The sequence below is a fragment of the Rhinolophus sinicus genome, chromosome 17 (genome assembly GCF_057876585.1).
Source record: "Rhinolophus sinicus isolate RSI-liver-muscle chromosome 17, RSI-T2T, whole genome shotgun sequence".
Taxonomy (NCBI): domain Eukaryota; kingdom Metazoa; phylum Chordata; class Mammalia; order Chiroptera; family Rhinolophidae; genus Rhinolophus; species Rhinolophus sinicus.
The window spans coordinates 168,426,365-168,445,387 of NC_142517.1; the positions used below are offsets into that span (position 1 = coordinate 168,426,365).

The following is a 19,023-nucleotide window of genomic DNA, read 5'->3' on the forward strand; positions in this document are numbered from 1 at the left end:
GGCACCCCCAGGGTGTATATATTTACACCCTGGGGGTGCCAAAATATGTATACACATTTTAAGAAATATTATCTATGCTCAAGCAGTAGTTCACTGTAATCAGAAGTGTCTGGACGTTGATGGTAACCACTTTGAGCACCTCTTGTAATTGCAGAAGTCAAATGTGACTTGTATTCATCTTTTGTTATAGTTATATATTGAGTATTACAATTAACACAGCTTTCCCTTTCTTAAAATGCATATACATTTTTGATACCCTCTGTACATATATGAATGCTGAGAAAGGCACTACATAAATTTACCACTGAAAAACATTGACAGTCCACAGGAATAGCGGATAATAGGGTATGTGGATTTAGAACCACAGGATGTCTGGGAATAACTATTTTATTTATTGCTATAAGAGCCTGTACAAATCTCCATCCTTTCCCATTGGGTTTCTTTACTGGAAGAATAGGAGAATTACAGGGGCTTGTACATACAGTTATAAATCCCACTTTTAAGTAATTTTGTATAATGAGCTTAATTTCAGCTAGTGTATCAGGTCTTAAAAGATACTGGCATTAGGTATAGGCAAAATATTATCAATAGTTATTTTAATAGGCGTGGCTGACTTAATCTTGCCAATATCTATAGTAGAAAAGGCCCAAAGTTGCATTGGAATGTCCTGTAACAAACATTCAGTCAGTCTCAATATTAATTTCCTCTTATCGAGTTTCCTTTAAAATCATTATTTTCCCAGTCAGTTCAGTATGATTCGTTTAATTCTAAATACATTTTACCCTTCTGGGAAAAGGATATGTGGGCATTATTGGTTTCAACAAAGTCTCACCCTATCAGGTGAATTGGGGCATAATTGACTAGTAAAAATATGTGTTGCCCCATAACATTCCCTAGCTGGAAGGCAACAGGTTTTGATTTAAAAACAGTTGATTAGATGTCCCTAGTATTTGTGTAGAAGCTTAGTCCGAGGGAGAGGGCAGCTTAATTGGGTAGGATTAAGAACAGATAAAGTAGTCTTAGTATCTACAAGGGCCTCAGTAATTTCCCCTTTTACGTTAATTTCAGTTTCTTCTAAAAGTATTAGTAAGAAGGGGAAATGCCCTCTCATAGTCCTTGGAGTAGCCCTATGCTTGCTTCTATTTCTTTTTCTTTTTCTTTTTTTTCAGAATATAAATCTTTTTTTAATTATTTCGTTTGTAATTTTTTTTTAATTTTAATTAAATCTATTGGGGCGATATTGGTTAATAAAATTATATAGGTTTCAAGTGTATAATTTTATAACATATCATATATATATTGCATTGTGTGCTCACCACTCAAAGTCAAATCTCCTTCCATCACCATGTATTTGACCCCCTTTATCCTCTTCTACTAGTCTCCCTCCCCCTTACTCTCTGGTAACCACTAAACTGTTTGTCTATCAAACTTTTTTCTTTTCCTGAATCCCATTTCAGTTTTCTACAATCCTGGTTAAGGTGACCTGACTTTTTACAACAAAAACAGAATCTTCTCTCCCCTTATTCTAAAGACCTTGGGGGAGTTCTGACCTGATTGCTTAATTGCTGGAGCTGTAAATTCATGATTTTGGCAGCTTTGTCTTTTTCTCTCTTTTGAATAGTTTTAGATAGTTGATCAGCCAGAATTGCCATTAGTACATGTGGTCGGCCAATTTAATTTAGTTTGTTTAATCAGAGTTATAAGCTCTTTATCTAATCCTTCCAAAATGCTGAATTTAGTAAGGCATGATTTTGATGGTCCTTAAAACTGTCTGGAGACAGACCTGAGTGTTCTTTAAAAGTTTTTTTGAAATGCTCAAAGAAATCAAGCGCTGGTTCATCTGTCTCTCCTTTACATTACTGGATCTTGGTCCAGTCCATTTTCTGGGGAAAAATATCTCAGATAATGCTTGGTAAAGCTGATGGGCCAATTCCCTGTATTTTCTTTAGTCTGCCTTTTTTTTTTTTTTTTTAAAGTCCTCTACAGGAGTTTCTCAGCAAACCTTATTTTGCCATTCTGTTGCTTTGCTCTCAGAAACCAGTAGGTGTATTAATTGGAATAGGTCAGAATAGCCAGGATCATATGTTCTAATAGTCAAATCAAAATCCTTTGTGAAACATCAGGGTCCTGGAGAGGGTTGAGTAAATCATTAGGTAGATTCTTAATTCTGTTCTAGTACAAGGAATGTATACAGTCACTGGTTCCTCTCTGCCTGAGATGGGCATTTCCCCTAAGGAAGCTGCCAGAATTTCTATTTTGCCTTTTCTTTCTTAGTGTATCCTGGTCAGGCTTTCTATTCTGAGTGTCCCCTAGGATGGTATGGAACTGTGGTGGAGGAGGTGGAGGAAAGAGAGGAGAAGGAGGAGGAAAAGAGAGTTAAGTCTGGACAATGAAGTAAAGGATACAGTGGGACAGTTGGAGAAAAGGGAAAAGTGGGGTGTTGGCATTGAGCAGCTTCAGAAACCTTCTTTAGTTCAGAGAGAGTCTCTAAATTTTTCTTGTTAACTTCATGGAGAGAAGAAAGTCTCTTTGAGTTCCGTTTCAAAGGCTTGTATTTGCCAGCTGAGGTAAGTTTCCCATTCATTCAGTTTGATTTGAGAGCCGACTTTTTTTTCTATTGTGCACTCAAAAAGTTAACTGTTAAAAGAGCTCCATTTTGGCTATCTTAAATTGATATCACTTCTAGTTAAATCTTCCCATTTCTATAAGTACTTGTAACTAAAGGCTCCCTATGATTTGTACATCTGCAGGAATACTAATGGGAGGAGGGAGCTGGAGCCTTGTTGGCCTTGGAGTCACAATTTCCCATGCTAATTTTAGTTCTCTTTTGAGATTTGCAAAGTCTGAAGAAATGAAAAGATTTCTAGGGATATTGTGTAGTGGGTCGACGTGTGCAGTTCACGGGTTGAGCTCCAAGGGGCTGTCACCTCCCAAGTCCCTCCAACCTTCTTACATGTCTCCGTTTCTCTCCCTGGCTGTCTAGTACAACTGTGAGTACTTGGAGCGCTAGGTAACCAGCCTTTATGTATATGTCCCCAGACTCATCAATTATTTAACTTCAGTTCTATTGGAATTCCCTATGGGATCCTGCTTGTCTTGAGGGTATTGTCAGACACCTCCACAGAGATTCTGAGTCACCTAAGAATATCTAAAATTCGAGCTGGAGGGAGTAAATGCCCCTTATTTTCAGAGTTGAATGAGTTCAAGCTCTCATTTATCTTGCCAAAGGTTTTGTTCAGACTCTCAGTAAGAAATTTCAACTGAAAAGCCAAAATTAAAACCAGCCACCCATTTTTATTCTCCTGTCCCTTAGTTATCTCAACGCTTATCCTTTAGTGACACCTCGAGGATTTTTTTTTTTTTTAAGAACATCTCAGATAAAGTTATGGCCTACTACCTTAAAACAGGGAAGTCCAGACTTCCAAGAAAAACTCACCCAAGTTCACCAAATGCAAAGCTGGGAGCCAGTGGGGCACAATGGGCCCCTGCTGGTAACTAGCACTGGGTCCAGGTCCACAAGATGGTCCTGGGTGAGCTTCTTTGGAATCCTGCCGACTATGCCAAGGAAATGTCGATATAAGAAATGTCCAAATGTGTAGAGAATTTTTATGAGTTTATTTAAGCCTACCTGACAATGGCCAGGATGCAGAATCTCAACAAATTGAGAAAATGTTCTGGAAAATGCCAGTTTTGCAGCTTATTTTATACATTAGAATCAAAAGAGGAGAGGTAAGGAGGTTTACATGAATTCTATTGGTGGTAGATTAAAGGGGCTGGAGAAAGCACAGCAGGGAAATCTCTGGGATTGGATAAAAAACAGAGAGACTCATATATATTTTTTTTACATTGGTGGGTACAGGATAGTTAATAACATTCAGAACACATAGAAATAGTATCTGGGTAACAAGATAACAATGAGGGGTTCTGTAGTCTAGTGCTCTGGTGTGGAGGTTGTGCCCTGAGGGGTTTGGAAAAGGTGATTATTCTGACATTTCAAAGGTATGTTATCTTAGATGCAAAAAGACAGTAGACAGGCTCGTTTAAGGTACAGATTGACCCTTGTCAAGGAAGCTATACACCTAGGATGTGACTACCCACCATGACTCACTTTTAGTTAGGAACTTCTATGTTCAGACCATTCTATGTGGTTTCTTTCGGTCTCTGAGTTTGTAGGTCCTGCCATGCTGGCCTCCTCTGAGCTTGTCAGGTTTAGTATGTAGCCCCTTTTTTCATCCATAGTACAATTGTTTAGAAGACAGAATCAATAGGACTTAGTAATTATTAAATGAGAACAATGAAGAGAAGAAGTTTTCAAAGACGTTAATGAAGGTTCTGACTTGGACTGTTGGATGGGTGATGGTGCTGTGTCCTATGAGATATAGAAATAATATCTAGAGATCAGTTAAATGTATGGGTCATGTGGGCAGGATAAGTCTGTATTGGCAATTCAGAATTGAAGGTAATGGACAATAAAAGCCCTGGAGGTTAATGAATTTAATCTGGGAAATCTCTAGGCTAAATAGATTAGGGCCCAGGATAGATGCCAGAGGATGCCTACAATTTGAGAAATGGCAAGAACAGTGCTGTTCAACTCTGGCTGTAATTTAGATTCTCTTGTAGAGCTTTACAAATACCAGTGTTCATCTCAAATTAATAAAATTTCTGGAGATGGGTCTAGGTAGGTGTGATATTATGATTTATAATAAGAATTATGTATATGGTCTTTGTCTTTTTTTCTAGCACAGGGCTAAAACCCTTGGAATGTCCTGGGTGATGAGAAACAAAGATGTCTTTTGTTATGTTAATGAGGTGACTTTTGGACCCCAATTAAGGATGGGGGCTGGTTGCCAAAGGAGCCAACCATGTGATAAGAGGGTGGGAACTTTCAGTACCATCCCCCTGACTTCCTGGATGGGGAGAGGGGCTGGAGGTTGAATCAGTTGCCAATAGCCAATGCTTTAATCAATCATGCTTATGTAATGAAGCCTCTGTAAAAACCCAAAAGGACAGTGTTTGGAGAGCTTCCAGGCTGGTGAACACATGGACATTCGGAGAGTGGCTCAGGGCATAGGAACTCTGTACCTTTTCCTCATACCTTGCCCTGGGCACCTCTATCATGTGGTTGTTCTTGAGTTGTATCCTTTCATAATAAAATGGTAATCTAGTAAGAAAAATGCTTCTCTGAGTTTTGTGAGCCCTCTAGCAAATTAACCAAACCCAATGAGAGGATAGTTGGAACCTCCGATAGCCAGTTGGTCAGAAGCACAGGTGACAACCTGGATTTGTGATTGGCACCTGAAGTATGTTTGCGTGTGTGTGTGTGTGTGTGTGTGTGTGTGTGTGTGTGTGTTGGTCCCGCGGGAGGGGACAGTCTTGTAGGACAGAGCCCTTAACCTGTGTGATCTGATGCTGTCTCCTGTTAGATAGTGTCAGAACTGTAGGATGCCCAGCTGGTGGTGGAGAATTGTGGTGGTGTGGAAAATCCCCCCAAACACACTTTGGAATTGAGTGCAGAATCCTTAGTTGGGCATCAGGATTCTCCAAAGTTCCCCAATGATACCAATATTCATCCATGGTTGAGAACCACTGGAGAAGAAAAGAGGAGCCTGAAAAAAAGACTGAGAAGAAAAAGCCATAGGGGTAGCACAGAAATTAGGTCAAAGTGGCACAATGGAAGTCTAAGGATGAGAGGTTTTGAGAATAGTGAGTGGTTGGTGGTACCAAAAGTTGCCAAGAGTTCAAGCCAGGTGAGAACTTAGGAGGTTTCCTTGGGTTTAGAGAGAATCAGTTCATCAGTAACGTTGGTAAGACCAGTTTAGTGGTGAAACCATACTGCTGTAGGTTGAGGAGAAGAGTGAGAAAACATTGGTAGCAAGTGTCAACAACTCTTAACTGGGTTCTTCCTTCATTAACTAAATTAATTTTATCAATTACTCATGCTAGGTACTGGGAATAGAAAGTTGAATAAGACATAGCTGAAGCCCTCAAAGAACTCAGTTGAGATGACAGGAGAGATAGGTGAACAAATAATTAATTAAGAGAAAATGTAATAAGTGTGATGATAGAGACACAAGCAAGGGAGAAGAAATTGGATGATGAGAGGTTTCCTAGAACAGCGGACACCTGAACAGTTGAGCCAGTTCTCACCAGTTTTGATGAGCACATAATAAAAGCGCAATAAATGTGAAATGGATGGATACATTTCTCAGATTTGGATGAGATCCTGTGCTGCACACTTCTGCATCAATCCGAGGTGCCGCACGGCCAGTCTTGGGTTCCAAACTCTCTGCCTACTCGCACCAGGCAATCTAAACAATAATACCCACTCCTGAGATCGGGAGCTGAGAACTGATCATCTTTAAAAACAGGGGATTCTATTTTTGAAGTACTTGGAAATATCAAATTAAAACATAGAAGTAGACTTACAAGGGACAGGACTGGGCTCAGTGATGCAGTGTATTGGTTCTGATGCTCAATTTACCCCTAAGAATAAAAAAAAAAAAGGAAATCATTTTCATATAAATTATATGAAACACTATAATTCTCAATGAATATGTTCAGAAAGAGTAAGCATGTAGACGTAGTTACCAGATCTCTTTCATGGGAAATATTGTGTACAGTGGATTAGACATGTCCTTCTGAAATTGCACCCTATGTAGAAGGCTCTTTCCGTGTGTAGCCTCTGCTCCTGAAATCTTTCTAGGTCAACCGCACCCTAACACCATACTTTGTGTGTGTGTGTGTGTGTGTGTGTGTGTGTGTGTGTGTGTGCAAGTTCTCTAGTATTCGTTAGAATATCATTTTGTTTGCAAATCATTGTCTCTGTAACATCTTATCTCATCCTTTAAACTTTGGAGGGAAAGTTGTCCTCTGATATTTGTAATTCATCTCTGACCCTCCGTTTGTGCAGGACAATGCCATATACTCCCTGACTGACTTTTACTTCTCTCACGTATCTTTAAACCTTGCTGTCTTCCTGACCTCCTCTGTCCTACCCTGGGAATTCCCAAACCAAGCTCAGAACTTCAATATTGGCCACCTAGCATTAAGCGAGTGCAGGTTTCCCTGGAGTTTTTTCTCTTGACATTTTTGTATTGCTCTTATATCAAAGCCATTCAAAAGTTATTCATATATTAGGGACAGTTTTTCAAATGAATCCTTAAGTCCAAGAAATTAACTGAAAACCATGGAAGTAGAGACTTTTCTTATTTTCTAATGTTGGAAATTAATATTATTATCTTAGTAGGTTTATTTTAGAAATAAAATTAGTATAGGATTAATAATGTCAATATGTGAGTTATTTTCTTGCTTAACAGGGAAAGTATTAATAACACATCATAAGGTAGTATAGAGTGGTGGTTGACATTGCGGGTTTGAATCCTTTCTTCCTCCACTTACTAGGGGTGTGACTTAGGGCAAAATACTTAAATCTCCCTTTGTTTCAGCTTCTCCATCTGTAAAACTGGTGTGACAATAATACCTACTCCTAGGGATGTAATGAAAAGTGAGTTAATATATATGTTTACATGTATTTAAAATGTGTTGGGTACATAGAAAGCATATAATAAATATTAGTGATTATTGTAAGACAACGTTCCCTCTTTAAATTATGCTCACCAAGTATATCAGTTGCAGTATATTTTTCTGCGTTAGTTAGTAAAAAGGTTTGTATAGCTTTTCTGAAGGAATTTTAAAATGTTTGGGTCTAAGGTCCCGGAGGGACCTGAACCTAGAATCAAGCTCAAAAGCGACCTGGTTTTCTCGAGTTCTGAGGCCCTGTGATGACTCAACCCAGATTTATAAAATTAAAACACTAAAACTTGGCACTACTCCCTGTGGACGTTAACCTCAGTGTTGAACTCTTTTTCTGAATACAACACAGTAAAATAAAATTATAAAGTAAAAATATATATGAAATGAAATAGAGGACTGAAATAGCTGGCTTTTTCAGGCTCATGATTATATTAGTTGTTTCTCACATTAAATAAGTATGATTATTAGCCATTATCAGATTTTGACTAGGAACTCTGAGAATATGACACGTATGTACTTGTTTTTCCGGGGGGGGGGGGGGCGGGGGGCAGCTTTGAGAATGGTTTCTAATCTTGATGTTTATTTTGATAGTTTGACTCTTGTTTGCCACTAGACAAGCTGGAGGCAATGGTCTTGGAAGTTTAGTACGCTCGTGTCCCGTATCATCTCAACAACATGGATATTTTATTTTTTATTTTTCAAAATTACTATTATTACTAGTCTGGAATTCACAGATATTACTGTTATCTTTTAGAAACATCATCATCACGTTTTGTTAGATGCATGAGAAAAGTACATAGCTTAATATAGTAAACATAATGGATTTAATAGTAATTAGGGTATAACAAGAAAAACTGGCAGAAGGGGGCCACTTGGCTTAAAGAGCTGAAGGCTGCTGATCAAATCTCTCAGCACTGTGAGCTCCCTCTGCTGGTGAGTCCAAATTAACATAATGTCAGTATGCTGGGGAGCGGAGCATTTACCATTTAATGAACACCTATTAGGTGCCAGGCAGTCTTACGTGCACTGGTATAAATTTTCTGTAATTTTCATAACCCTGCAAGGGTAGGTCTTATAATCTTGTCATATTTGAACTGATTTGTTCACTTTTAATTCCGTATGTTTTTTTTAAATATTCTGAATTGAGGTTGAGGAATGAGTTTGTAAAATTATTTTTACTCAGTAAATACTGCTTCTACAAACAAAGCTATCTTGAATGAATGACTCTTTATAAAACATAGAACAAGAGTCATTCATTTTTCAGGATTATTTAAGAAAAAGTTAGAATGGAAGAGTTTGAAACATATAGGACTTTTCTTTCAATGAAACAGAACTTCAACTTGCAAAAGGTAATTGGTAGAAGTAAGGACTTTCACTATTTTTCTGACACTTGAAATCACATCACATGTTTTGAAAGATCAGATGAATGTTTATGTTGTCTTAGTAGCTGGAAAGCCAGACTGAGAGCCCCAATCAAATGTCTGAAGTGACGGGGAAGCCACAGCACAGTGCACAGGCAGAAAAACCAAACATGTCATTACATCCCAAAGTCCCAGGCACCCCTACCCACAGAGGTTTCACTCAAGCTGTTAACAAGTTATAGACAGAAGAACTTTGAGTCTGATCTTTCCTCTTGGTCACTCCTCAGTGGAAATGTCAAGATACTGAGAACTGATACAAACAGAGGAAAAGGGCAGGGTTAGCGTGGGACCAAGTAAGTGACATTTTTCTTAAACACTAGAAAGTTGACTGTACAGTCTGTGGGCAGATATGTGATATTTTACACATTTTCCGATGAAAAGATTTAGAAAGTGAAATTGATTCCAGTTAATTCATATGTCTGAAATATTTGTAGACTTATTTTTAATTGGATTAAATTTATTGGGGTGACATTGGTTAATAAAATTATATGGGTTTCAAGTGTACAATTCTATAATAGATCATCTATCTATTGCATTATGTGTTCACCACCCAAAGTCAAGTCTCCTTCCATCACCACATATTTGACCCTTTACTCTCTTCTACCTCCTGCCCACCCCTCTTTCTCTCTGGTAACCACCATACTATTGTCTGTGTTTATGAGTTTTTGTTTGTTTGTTTGTCTTGTTCATTTGTTGCTTTCGATTTTATATCCCACATGTGAGTGAAATCATATGGTTCTTGACTTCTATTGTATATACTACAGAGTAGTAAGAAGTAACAGATCTTCTATTTCTGATAAGTTTTTTATTGTAATCGTTTCCATTTACTAGCCTGTATTCGGTTCAAGTTTCTTTACTTCTTTAAGACTCAATTTTCACATCTGTAAAGTGGGATTGATAAGATTGTCTTCTGCTGCTACTGTGAGAATTGAATGAACGTGTATAAGGCCTCAGTGATGACAGCAATGTGCCACAGATATTTTATGGAGGAGGGTGTATGCCATGACATGTGTATAGCTTAATCATATGTTTAGCTTAATCTTTAAAATAATAATAATGTCACCATCAACTAACATTTGGGTGCTTTCTCTGTTAGGCTCTGGCCCAAACACTTCACACATATCTCATTTACTCATAATCCTAGCAGGAAGGCTCTGAGATAAGTACCTCCTGTGGACCCCAGCTGATTCTGAGTCTTAAATAGTCCTACTCACATATAACACTTTGTAAAGACCTACAAACACTGTTTCCCTTCAGACCATCTGTTACTATCTTAAAATTTAAGGGGATAATATTTTAGAAGAGAAGTAGGGAAGAAGAGTAATGAAGGAAGAAGACCTCTCCAAAGCTTAGATTTCTGAGAGTTCGGTGAAATTTTTACAGGAAAGGATTAGTGTCATGCGGGGCGGCCTGCAGGGTCTCTGCTTCCGCTCCCCATATAAGAACGCAGGACATGGTGAGGCCAAAAAGCAACACCCAAGGAGCCATAGGTAGGGGAGTCATATCATTATAGTCTCACTGGAGGCTGGATTCACACGATGTGCGACCTGCTGTCCAATTTGCTGCCAACCTACCGACTCTCCTACGTAGCTGCGGCAGTTACATTAATGGCCAACAGCTCAATGGTTACAGCTGACAGCCAACCAGCCACAGATGATGGCCATCTACTACCTGAGCCAGCACCCCTCCACGTGAGGCCAAGAGCCTGGAAACTGCTCTCTGGGGCTCTGTCCCCACAGATTAGTAAATCTAGTAAAGGATTTTTGTGGTATAATGTATTTTAGAATTCCCTCCTTCAGCAAATACGTATTTTCTTCCTGCGTTCTGCATGGAAGGCCCTGTTTTGTGCTGTGGGAATGTCACAATCTGCCCTCACAAAGGTGACATTCAAGATTGAATATCTGGTCTTCCATAGTCTTCATGTTTTGGCTTTTAGAACAATGACACTAAAACTGGCGTCACCAAAAAAAGAGGTGGTAAAAAATATATATCTAATTGGTTTTGTACAACATCCTTTATATTTCCCTATTGAAATTACTGCCTATTCACAATTACATACCCATACGCGTTTGTGTACTAATACAAAATTAGTAGATGGAAATACAAAACTGAAGAGGTAAGCACACATCTTTATATTTTCTTTCCCAAATGAAAAACAAAAACAAAAAAATAATTAAATAAAAGAGAGAGAGAGAAATGTGGGCTTAATTTTTAGAATGACAGGTGTGGTTTTTATATGGCTTTGTGTTTTTAATGTCTACTGGGAAAATGCATTCAACTGCACTAAGAATTAGTCATTCTAGTTGTACAATAGCATGCAAAATTATCACATGTTAATTTCTGCTGACCTCTTTTATGTTAAACCATGTAAAGTACTTTTTCAATTATGAAGCTAATTTGATTTACTAAGAGTTTAGACCAGTAATGTATGAGCTGAGTTGAAAACCAGATTATAAATCACTTCAGCATGACATTTGGGTAAAATATAAAGATAATCTGAGTTTATTTATGATGCTCTGTCAGGGAAATTCATGAAAATTAGCTTTCCCATGACCGTTTTAATAGTCATCATTTCAGACCAAAATAGAAATGCTATATTTTCACATGAAGAAAATTTGCTTAGCATTTGATACCCTATTTCAATATCTAGCTGAAACCAGAAAGGACAAAAAAGTATTATCATTATTATTATTTTTAAAAGGAAGTAGTTTATTTTCCAATATAATATGATACAGGAAAAGACATAACCATTTACATTGTAGAGCAGTTGCTCAACAAGCCCAACTGCACACTACAACTACCTGGGGAGCTTTTCAAAAACTTCTGATCTCAATCCAGATGAATCAAATCTGCACCTCTGGGAGTGGGAACCAGGTGTCAGTATTTGTTCAAAACTGCCCCCAGATGACCCTAATGCCTGTCATGGCTGAGAACCACATGATAAAGGAGTGGACTTAGGAGTGAGCAAGGTTGAGGGAAAGCTCTGGAGGAGGCCCTGAGCATAAACTGATGATATGTAGATCTGACCTTTCTGCCAAGGTTCTGCAGGCGCTACAGAAGAAAACAGTAAAAAAGTTCCTGGAAATTAAGAAAGACCTAAAATGGTAGTGGGGACTGATAGGCTGTTCTTTGAACCGATCCTGTCTTGTAACCAGTGCTAAAAGTACCTCAGTATTATTGTTGCTGGCAGAAGCTGTGTGAGGAGGTGAAAAGGAGAAACCTGTGTAAATGTGAGTCTGTGTGTTTGTTCACTTATTAGAATTTGTTTTGATTTTTTATGTGGAAGAATAGTTGTTTCATGACTTTGCCATTTTTATGAATTTCCTTTTTTCCTGTGCATTCATCCTTTTGGACTCACCTTTCAAATTCTGATACAAAACACAAATAGAGATACTTGGTCAAACCACAGTGGAAGCTGTGGGGACAGAGCCCCAAAGTGCAGTTTCCAGGCTCTCGGCCTCACGTAGAAAGGTGCTAGTTCCGGTAGTAAATGGCCATCAACTGTGATTGGATGGCCATCAGCTGTGGCTACTTGGCCGTCAGCTGTAACCAGTGAGCCATTGGCCACTAATATAACTGCTGTGGCTACGCTAGCGGGAAAATGGGGGCTAGCAAGAAGATGGTGGCTGAGCTAGCAAGCACGGATTGCAGTTAGCACGGTGGGTTGCGGACAGTGTGACTCCTTCTTCCTGTGTCTCCAACCCAGGAGCCAGGCGAGAATATAGTGGTATGACTCCCCTACTTATGGCTCCATGGGTGTTCCTTTTTGGCCTCACCACATCCTGCGTTCTTATGTGGGGAGTGGGACCAGAGCATGCCACCAGAGCATGCCACCCTGCATGACACATGGCATAGCGAGTAGGGTCTCCTGCATGACTCCCCACACGACAGAATCTTTGAATTGTTTTTCATTTATTGGCCTTCCATTTTCAGCACATGTTTCTGGGCTATGTGTTGGGTGTGGGCTAATGATGAACAAGCTGCAGTAACTGGTCAGGATGAATTAGGTCATCATTTACCAAGCCTTGGAAGTAGACAGGATAATAGTGAATAAATACATGTACTTGTATTAGTGAAGGTTCACCAGAGAAAATAGAACTAGTAGGTTAGGTAAATCTATCTGTCTATCTATTTAAAAGGAGATTTATTATAGGAATTGGCTCCCTCAGTTAGGGAGGCTGAGTAGTCTTATGATCTGCCATCTGCAAGCTGAAGAAGCAGGAAACCTGGTGGTGTAATTCTGGCCAAAGGCCTGAGAAATGGGATCTGAGGGGGGCAGGGGCGTCGGTGGTAAATCCCAGAGTTCTGAGAGAGATTCAGACATGGAGAGAGATGTTTGAGGGAAGCGACATTGACGAAGGGGGAAAGTGACTCATTTGCTTTTGATGTGTGCTAACCTAAGTGTGAGCCTCTGAGCAGTGGTGACATCATGATATCACCTGGTGGAGCTAAAACATATACAATGTAGAATCCTCTATGGCTCCAGAGAACAGTTTAATCACACAAGAGTTTCTCCAGTCTTCATTTAAAAAATTAAAAATACAAGAACTCAGCCAAGAAACAGACAATAACAATTCACTGTTTTTGCACATAAAAACTTTTTGGCCATTTTTATCCAGCAATTCACATAGTATTGCATGGTTCTAAACTATTATACACTTACTTTAACTTTTTGGGTGGCATCTCTAGAACAGTAATTTTGTTTCTAAATATTGGGTATAATTTTAATGAAAGTGTCCATTAATTATACCACATTTTAATAGCAATAGGTATTATTTGTGACCTTCCTCTCCTATCCTTAATTTTCCTCCTGCTGAGTTGTCTGAAAGACTATAAATTTAGAAAACTTGGGTATGTTCACAGAAGATATTTCATTGAAGTGGTAAATAATAGGAACATCAACTTCAGATAAACAGAATCTACCATTTATCATCTAATTTTGACATTAGAAAAAAAAAGTAACCGGCAATTTTAGTGAAAAGACAAAACTGAAAATTACATCACAGTGAAAATTAAAATTTGTCACTCTTTCACTTTCCTTCAATTATGTTGGCATCATACAGCCAAATAATAACTTTATGTTAGACCTTCACTACCCAACACAACACAATACAATTGTTTTTCCCTCTCCCTCTTGCCTTCCTTTTTTTCTTTATTAGTTTTAACAAAAAGACCTTATGTTTCCATCGAGACCATCTTTTATCAAGGTTTAGGCTGCAGCAAGATTCCCCTTCCGTTCTAAGTAGACATTGCTGATCAACCCCAGCATTCTTCCATCCTAGTCATCTTCCCTTCCCTATAAGAAACCTGGCCAGATAAACATTATCTACATTCTATTGTAACAGTGTTCCAGGCCATGTGAATCACCTGGGGTAGTCAGGGTCTACTTGGAGCTACTGAATCAGAATCTCCAGAGAAGGCGCTAGGAAGCTTTCCTCCATTCAGCTGTGTTGAGGTGTTTTGTTGTTTGTCCTGAACAACATTTTGGAGAACAAGCAAGTATTACACAAACATCTTCCTATACTCCTTAAAACAAAATTGCTCCTGCCCAGGAGATTTTCTGAAAATAATTTCCATTTCAAAATATTAGCCTTATCTATGTAGGTATTCTGAGTTTTCCCAGGAAGCTTTATCTAGAGGTCAAAGTTATAGGAGACGAAATACCTAATGATTTAGAGAATGGTACCTAAAAATGTATGACAACTTGGTACCAGTGAGCAGTGTTTAATATTCAGTAAAGAAATCCAAGTTTGACATAGTTATCCAATCAAATTGATGTGAATGTGTTTACCTGCTTTTGGAATTAAACTCAGGTGGACTAGAACTGTCACATGGCAATTGAAGTGGGTGAAAATAAAGACAGCAAAGGATTCTTAAGATACTGTCTCTTATCCTCTCCCCAAATGACTTATTTGAAATCACTTTAATACAGCATCCTGGCTATAAAGCAAAGAAGTCACTCTAACAAAAGAAAAAGTTATCACTGGGAAGGTCACTTTTTCTCGTACAGTTTAGAAGTACTGTATTGTACATGAATAATATTTATGTTTGACTACCTGGCTATTCATGGATTTGCCAAAGTGCTTACTGAAGTTTATTTACTACTGAAATAATCTAGTTTTTCAGTCTTTTATTCTTCATGGAGAATAGTCACAATCCATAAATGTAAACCATAAGCATTATTAGAATACATGGTCACTTTCCACATGCTCCTTCCAGCTCAATATCACCTTCCAGCTTCAATAAACTATAGTTTAAATGCTGAGGACCATATTGTTATCTCTTATTCTTAATGTCGCAATACAAGAAATGTCTTAAAAAGAGCTTTGGTAACGCTGTCTATGATGCTAGACAAATGGTGAAAACAAAGGTGCAAATTCTTTGCCAAGCATCACGTACTGCCGTTGTATTGGCGCAGCCTGTGTTGGCTTACACTGGATTTCTCCCATCCTCATTATGTTGGTTAGCTATCTACTATATTGAGGCCATCTCTTCATGATGTTACCAGTCTGTTCTACAAATAAAATTCACCTTGTGAGAGAACAGTTGTGGCACAGAGTAACTCACAGTTACCCCTACATTGTGCAATGAATACAAGATGTTAGAGAAGCAGGGGATGAAGGCACTCCACATATGGTTGACGAAAAACACTGGGGAGAAGCATGATGTGTTAATTTTCTCTGCTGTTGTAGAATAGCATGATTTTCAAGATAACTGATGATAACGTTAATTTCAAATGTTGTAGGTAGCCCTGGTGGAGAACCTTGTGGAAAGACTTGTTTGGAAGACAGAGACAATCAGTGGTTGGGGGTCACGCTTTCTAGACAGCCAGGAGAAAATGGATCCATCCTGGTAGGTTTTTGGAATTGATCCACTGATCACATCATGAAATCAGTTATTCTGGGTGTGACTTGTACATCATTTGGTCTACTATTTTGTTTGTTTGTTTGTTTTATGCAGACTTGTGGGCATAGATGGAAAAATATATTTTATATAAAGAATGAAAATAAGCTTCCCATGGGTGTTTGTTATGGAATGCCCTCTGATTTACGAACAGAACTGAGTAAAAGAATAGCTCCATGTTATCAAGGTAAGGCATGATTTTGATATTAGCTGGATCAAAAGAAACAAGTGAATACCTTTTAAATTTTTTGCAAATTACTTTCAATTTTGGATGTGCAGAGGGGGGAGGTCTTTGAAATAGTTGTATTCTTTTTAACTACTCAAATAATCCTTTTTTACACAATTGCAGTAGTATTCATTATTAAATGTACTTTGTGATTGTAGGAATAGAAATTCTACAGTTTAATTTAAATCTATAAACTAGTTAATAATTACCCACTTTTGCATTAAATATATTTTCAATTCAGTATAAGTGAGTCTAATGCTCAACAAATAGAGTACACTTAAAATTATGAAATTAGATTGAAATTCGAATCAGAAAGAAGAAAGCTGTTTAGGTTTCTTGCTCTGCCTTGCTCAAAGAATACTGAGAAAGACTCAAGTATAATATAAGCAAATATTTTCCATTATGTCCTTGTTTTTTTTCAAATTCACATATTTTCCTTAAAACAACAAGGGATTGGTATCTTAAGTTTGAAAGTTTTTCCCACAAACATTCTAGGTCACAGGTAGCATTTGACGCATGCAGAGGTAGGACATAAATAACTGAGGTGAACAAAGTTAGGGGTGAATGTCAGCAGAGCATTAACCAAGAAATCTACAAAGAAGTACAATTCTAAACATGTGTCTTTAGAAAACTCAGAATTAAATATATATGCACTTCAGTTTCTAATTTTTCTAACCAAAATCGTTACCCGAGTATCGAAAGAAAATTTCTGTTACCTAACAAAATTTTGACCACTTATGCAAATTCAGTTACTGATTCTGCTAATACGGGTGTCTTTTCTCTCTGGCATTTGATGTCGTGGAGAAGCTTTTATCATATATATTACTGATTTACCTTTGGTTGCCAAGAAGGTAAAAAGTTAATTTTAAATTCTTAATTGTGGTAAAACTCAGGTTTCTGTATGTTTATTACCCTCTTTTTCCTAATGGTTTATGGTTTACATTTTAAACATCTTCAGTTTTTATTTTTTGCTCAGATATACCTAGCCACACTCTATGAACGATTGAAGATGACATAAACCTAAGACATCTATAATGATAGGGAAATTTATAAAAATGAAAAAAAAAAAGAAAAAGGTCAGGGAAGATATAAAAAGGAGTGAAAAATCATGACAGGGAATATTAATTATAAATGACTTAGCAATTCATTTAACTTTTCTAGTTAGCAAAGCCAAAGCAAAATGGGGTCCTAATTCTTATTTTTATAGAGGTTTACTTATGTCAAGTCTTCAAGAGAAGCAAAGCTTTGTCATCATAGTAAGTCCCAAAGCATCCATTCATGTGGACTTTGTAATAAGAGACCCTCAGGGTCCATGCAGATCTTGACTCCGTCTGTTATTTTCAGCTGGGAAAAATGTAGGAAGGCTATTTTAAAAGGAAACCTAGACTAGAAGCTACAAATCCTACTTCTGTCTTAGATACTCACTTGACAGTTTTTTGAGTGTGCGCTGCATATTTTCCCCATTAAAAGGCAAGAGTAGATATCTTTATTGCTAATTCATAGGGATTTTTTGAAGGTTAATATGGAAGAGATTTGTGGTTTTCAATTTTATCAGAGTTGCTATTATTTTAAAAATAAGGTAATGGAACATATAGACCTTAAAAGCTATATATTTTTAAGTATAAGATAAATATATATATATATACAGATTTTGTATTTATTTTTAAATGAAATTTTGAATTGTTTCTCTACTTTAGATTATGTCAAGAAATTTGGAGAAAATTTTGCATCATGTCAAGCTGGAATATCTAGTTTTTACACAGAGGTAATAGCCCAAAAGATAGCTGAAGTAAATGTTTACTTATAGAACTTTAATTCTTCTAAAGACAATGATATTATACTTTACAGTAAAAATTGTGTAACATCTGACTATGTCTCTTAAATTTGAGAGTACAGCATTACGACTTAATTTTCACCACTCAATATTTCATATATGTTTTGAGAAAATATTAATATTTATATGGCTATGCCACATAAGTCCAAATAAAAGTCTGTACTAAAGAATATTACTTTCATTAAGAATTTAATGTAAATTAGAAGTAACTATAGTTATTTGCTTTGTTAATTTAGGTATTGAAAATATCCACGTATGTTATTTTTACTTATGAGCTGAAGGGGCAAGGAAGCATATGAATCCACTCTTTTCATTAGAATTATGAGAATTGAGATATTTAAGAATTTAATATCTTCTTAAATCAGATGTATTCCCAAGCTCCATTATTCTCTTTCTACCACTCTAGTTATTCTAACCTTGACTTCTAGTGAGATATCATGGTTGCACTCAACTCCCAAATCTCCCAGTTTCTCTGAAAAAAACCCATAATAAATTTATAAATGTTTTCTGAATCTACGTAGACAGCCTGTATCAAGCCATGGGTTAACCATTTCCATAAATATTACCTGCTATGTAAAAAAAAAAAAAATGCTTTCAGCTTTCTTTATACTTAAATTGACCTTTTTTTTTAAGTTCAAGATTTAAATTGACTTTTGTTTTTAAGTTCAGGATTGTTTAGGAAATTTAGAAATATGTTTAATAGGTTTAATTGCTAAAAGTTGTCATATTTTACCAGAGAAGTGTCTGCTCATTCCAACCTTCCCTCTGTTTCTTATCCTAAATTCGTATTTACCATCAAATAGTCCCCAAATTCTATTGGATTTATTTTTTTCTAAGCTAACATTGTTAGGGAAACTAGTTAATGGCTTTTTGCAAATGGAAATAAATTTAGTCCACTTCCATTCTTTGGCAACACATGATTATCTCTGTAATGAGTAGTAATGAATTACCCAGATATGATTTACTTTAATAGAAACCACATTGCTTTCCTCTAGAAAGCTTACTCTAGTGTTCAATAATTCTACCTTTGGTTTCTAAGTCCACCGGTAACTGTGAAGTGAAAGTTCCAGTGTTTCTTCTCTGCAAAAAACCCATACTTTTAGGTG

At 37.2% G+C, this 19,023-nt stretch overlaps 1 protein-coding gene across 1 annotated transcript in view; it reads left to right on the forward strand.

The window, feature by feature from the left end:
- ITGA4 (integrin subunit alpha 4) overlaps nt 1–19,023 on the forward strand; it is a 95,088-nt gene that overhangs the window by 11,958 nt on the left and 64,107 nt on the right. The window contains exons 3-5 of the mRNA XM_019752831.3: nt 15,700–15,806; nt 15,915–16,044; nt 17,781–17,848. Coding sequence (XP_019608390.3) covers nt 15,700–15,806; nt 15,915–16,044; nt 17,781–17,848 — 305 coding nt within the window. The remainder of the gene's footprint in view (nt 1–15,699; nt 15,807–15,914; nt 16,045–17,780; nt 17,849–19,023) is intronic.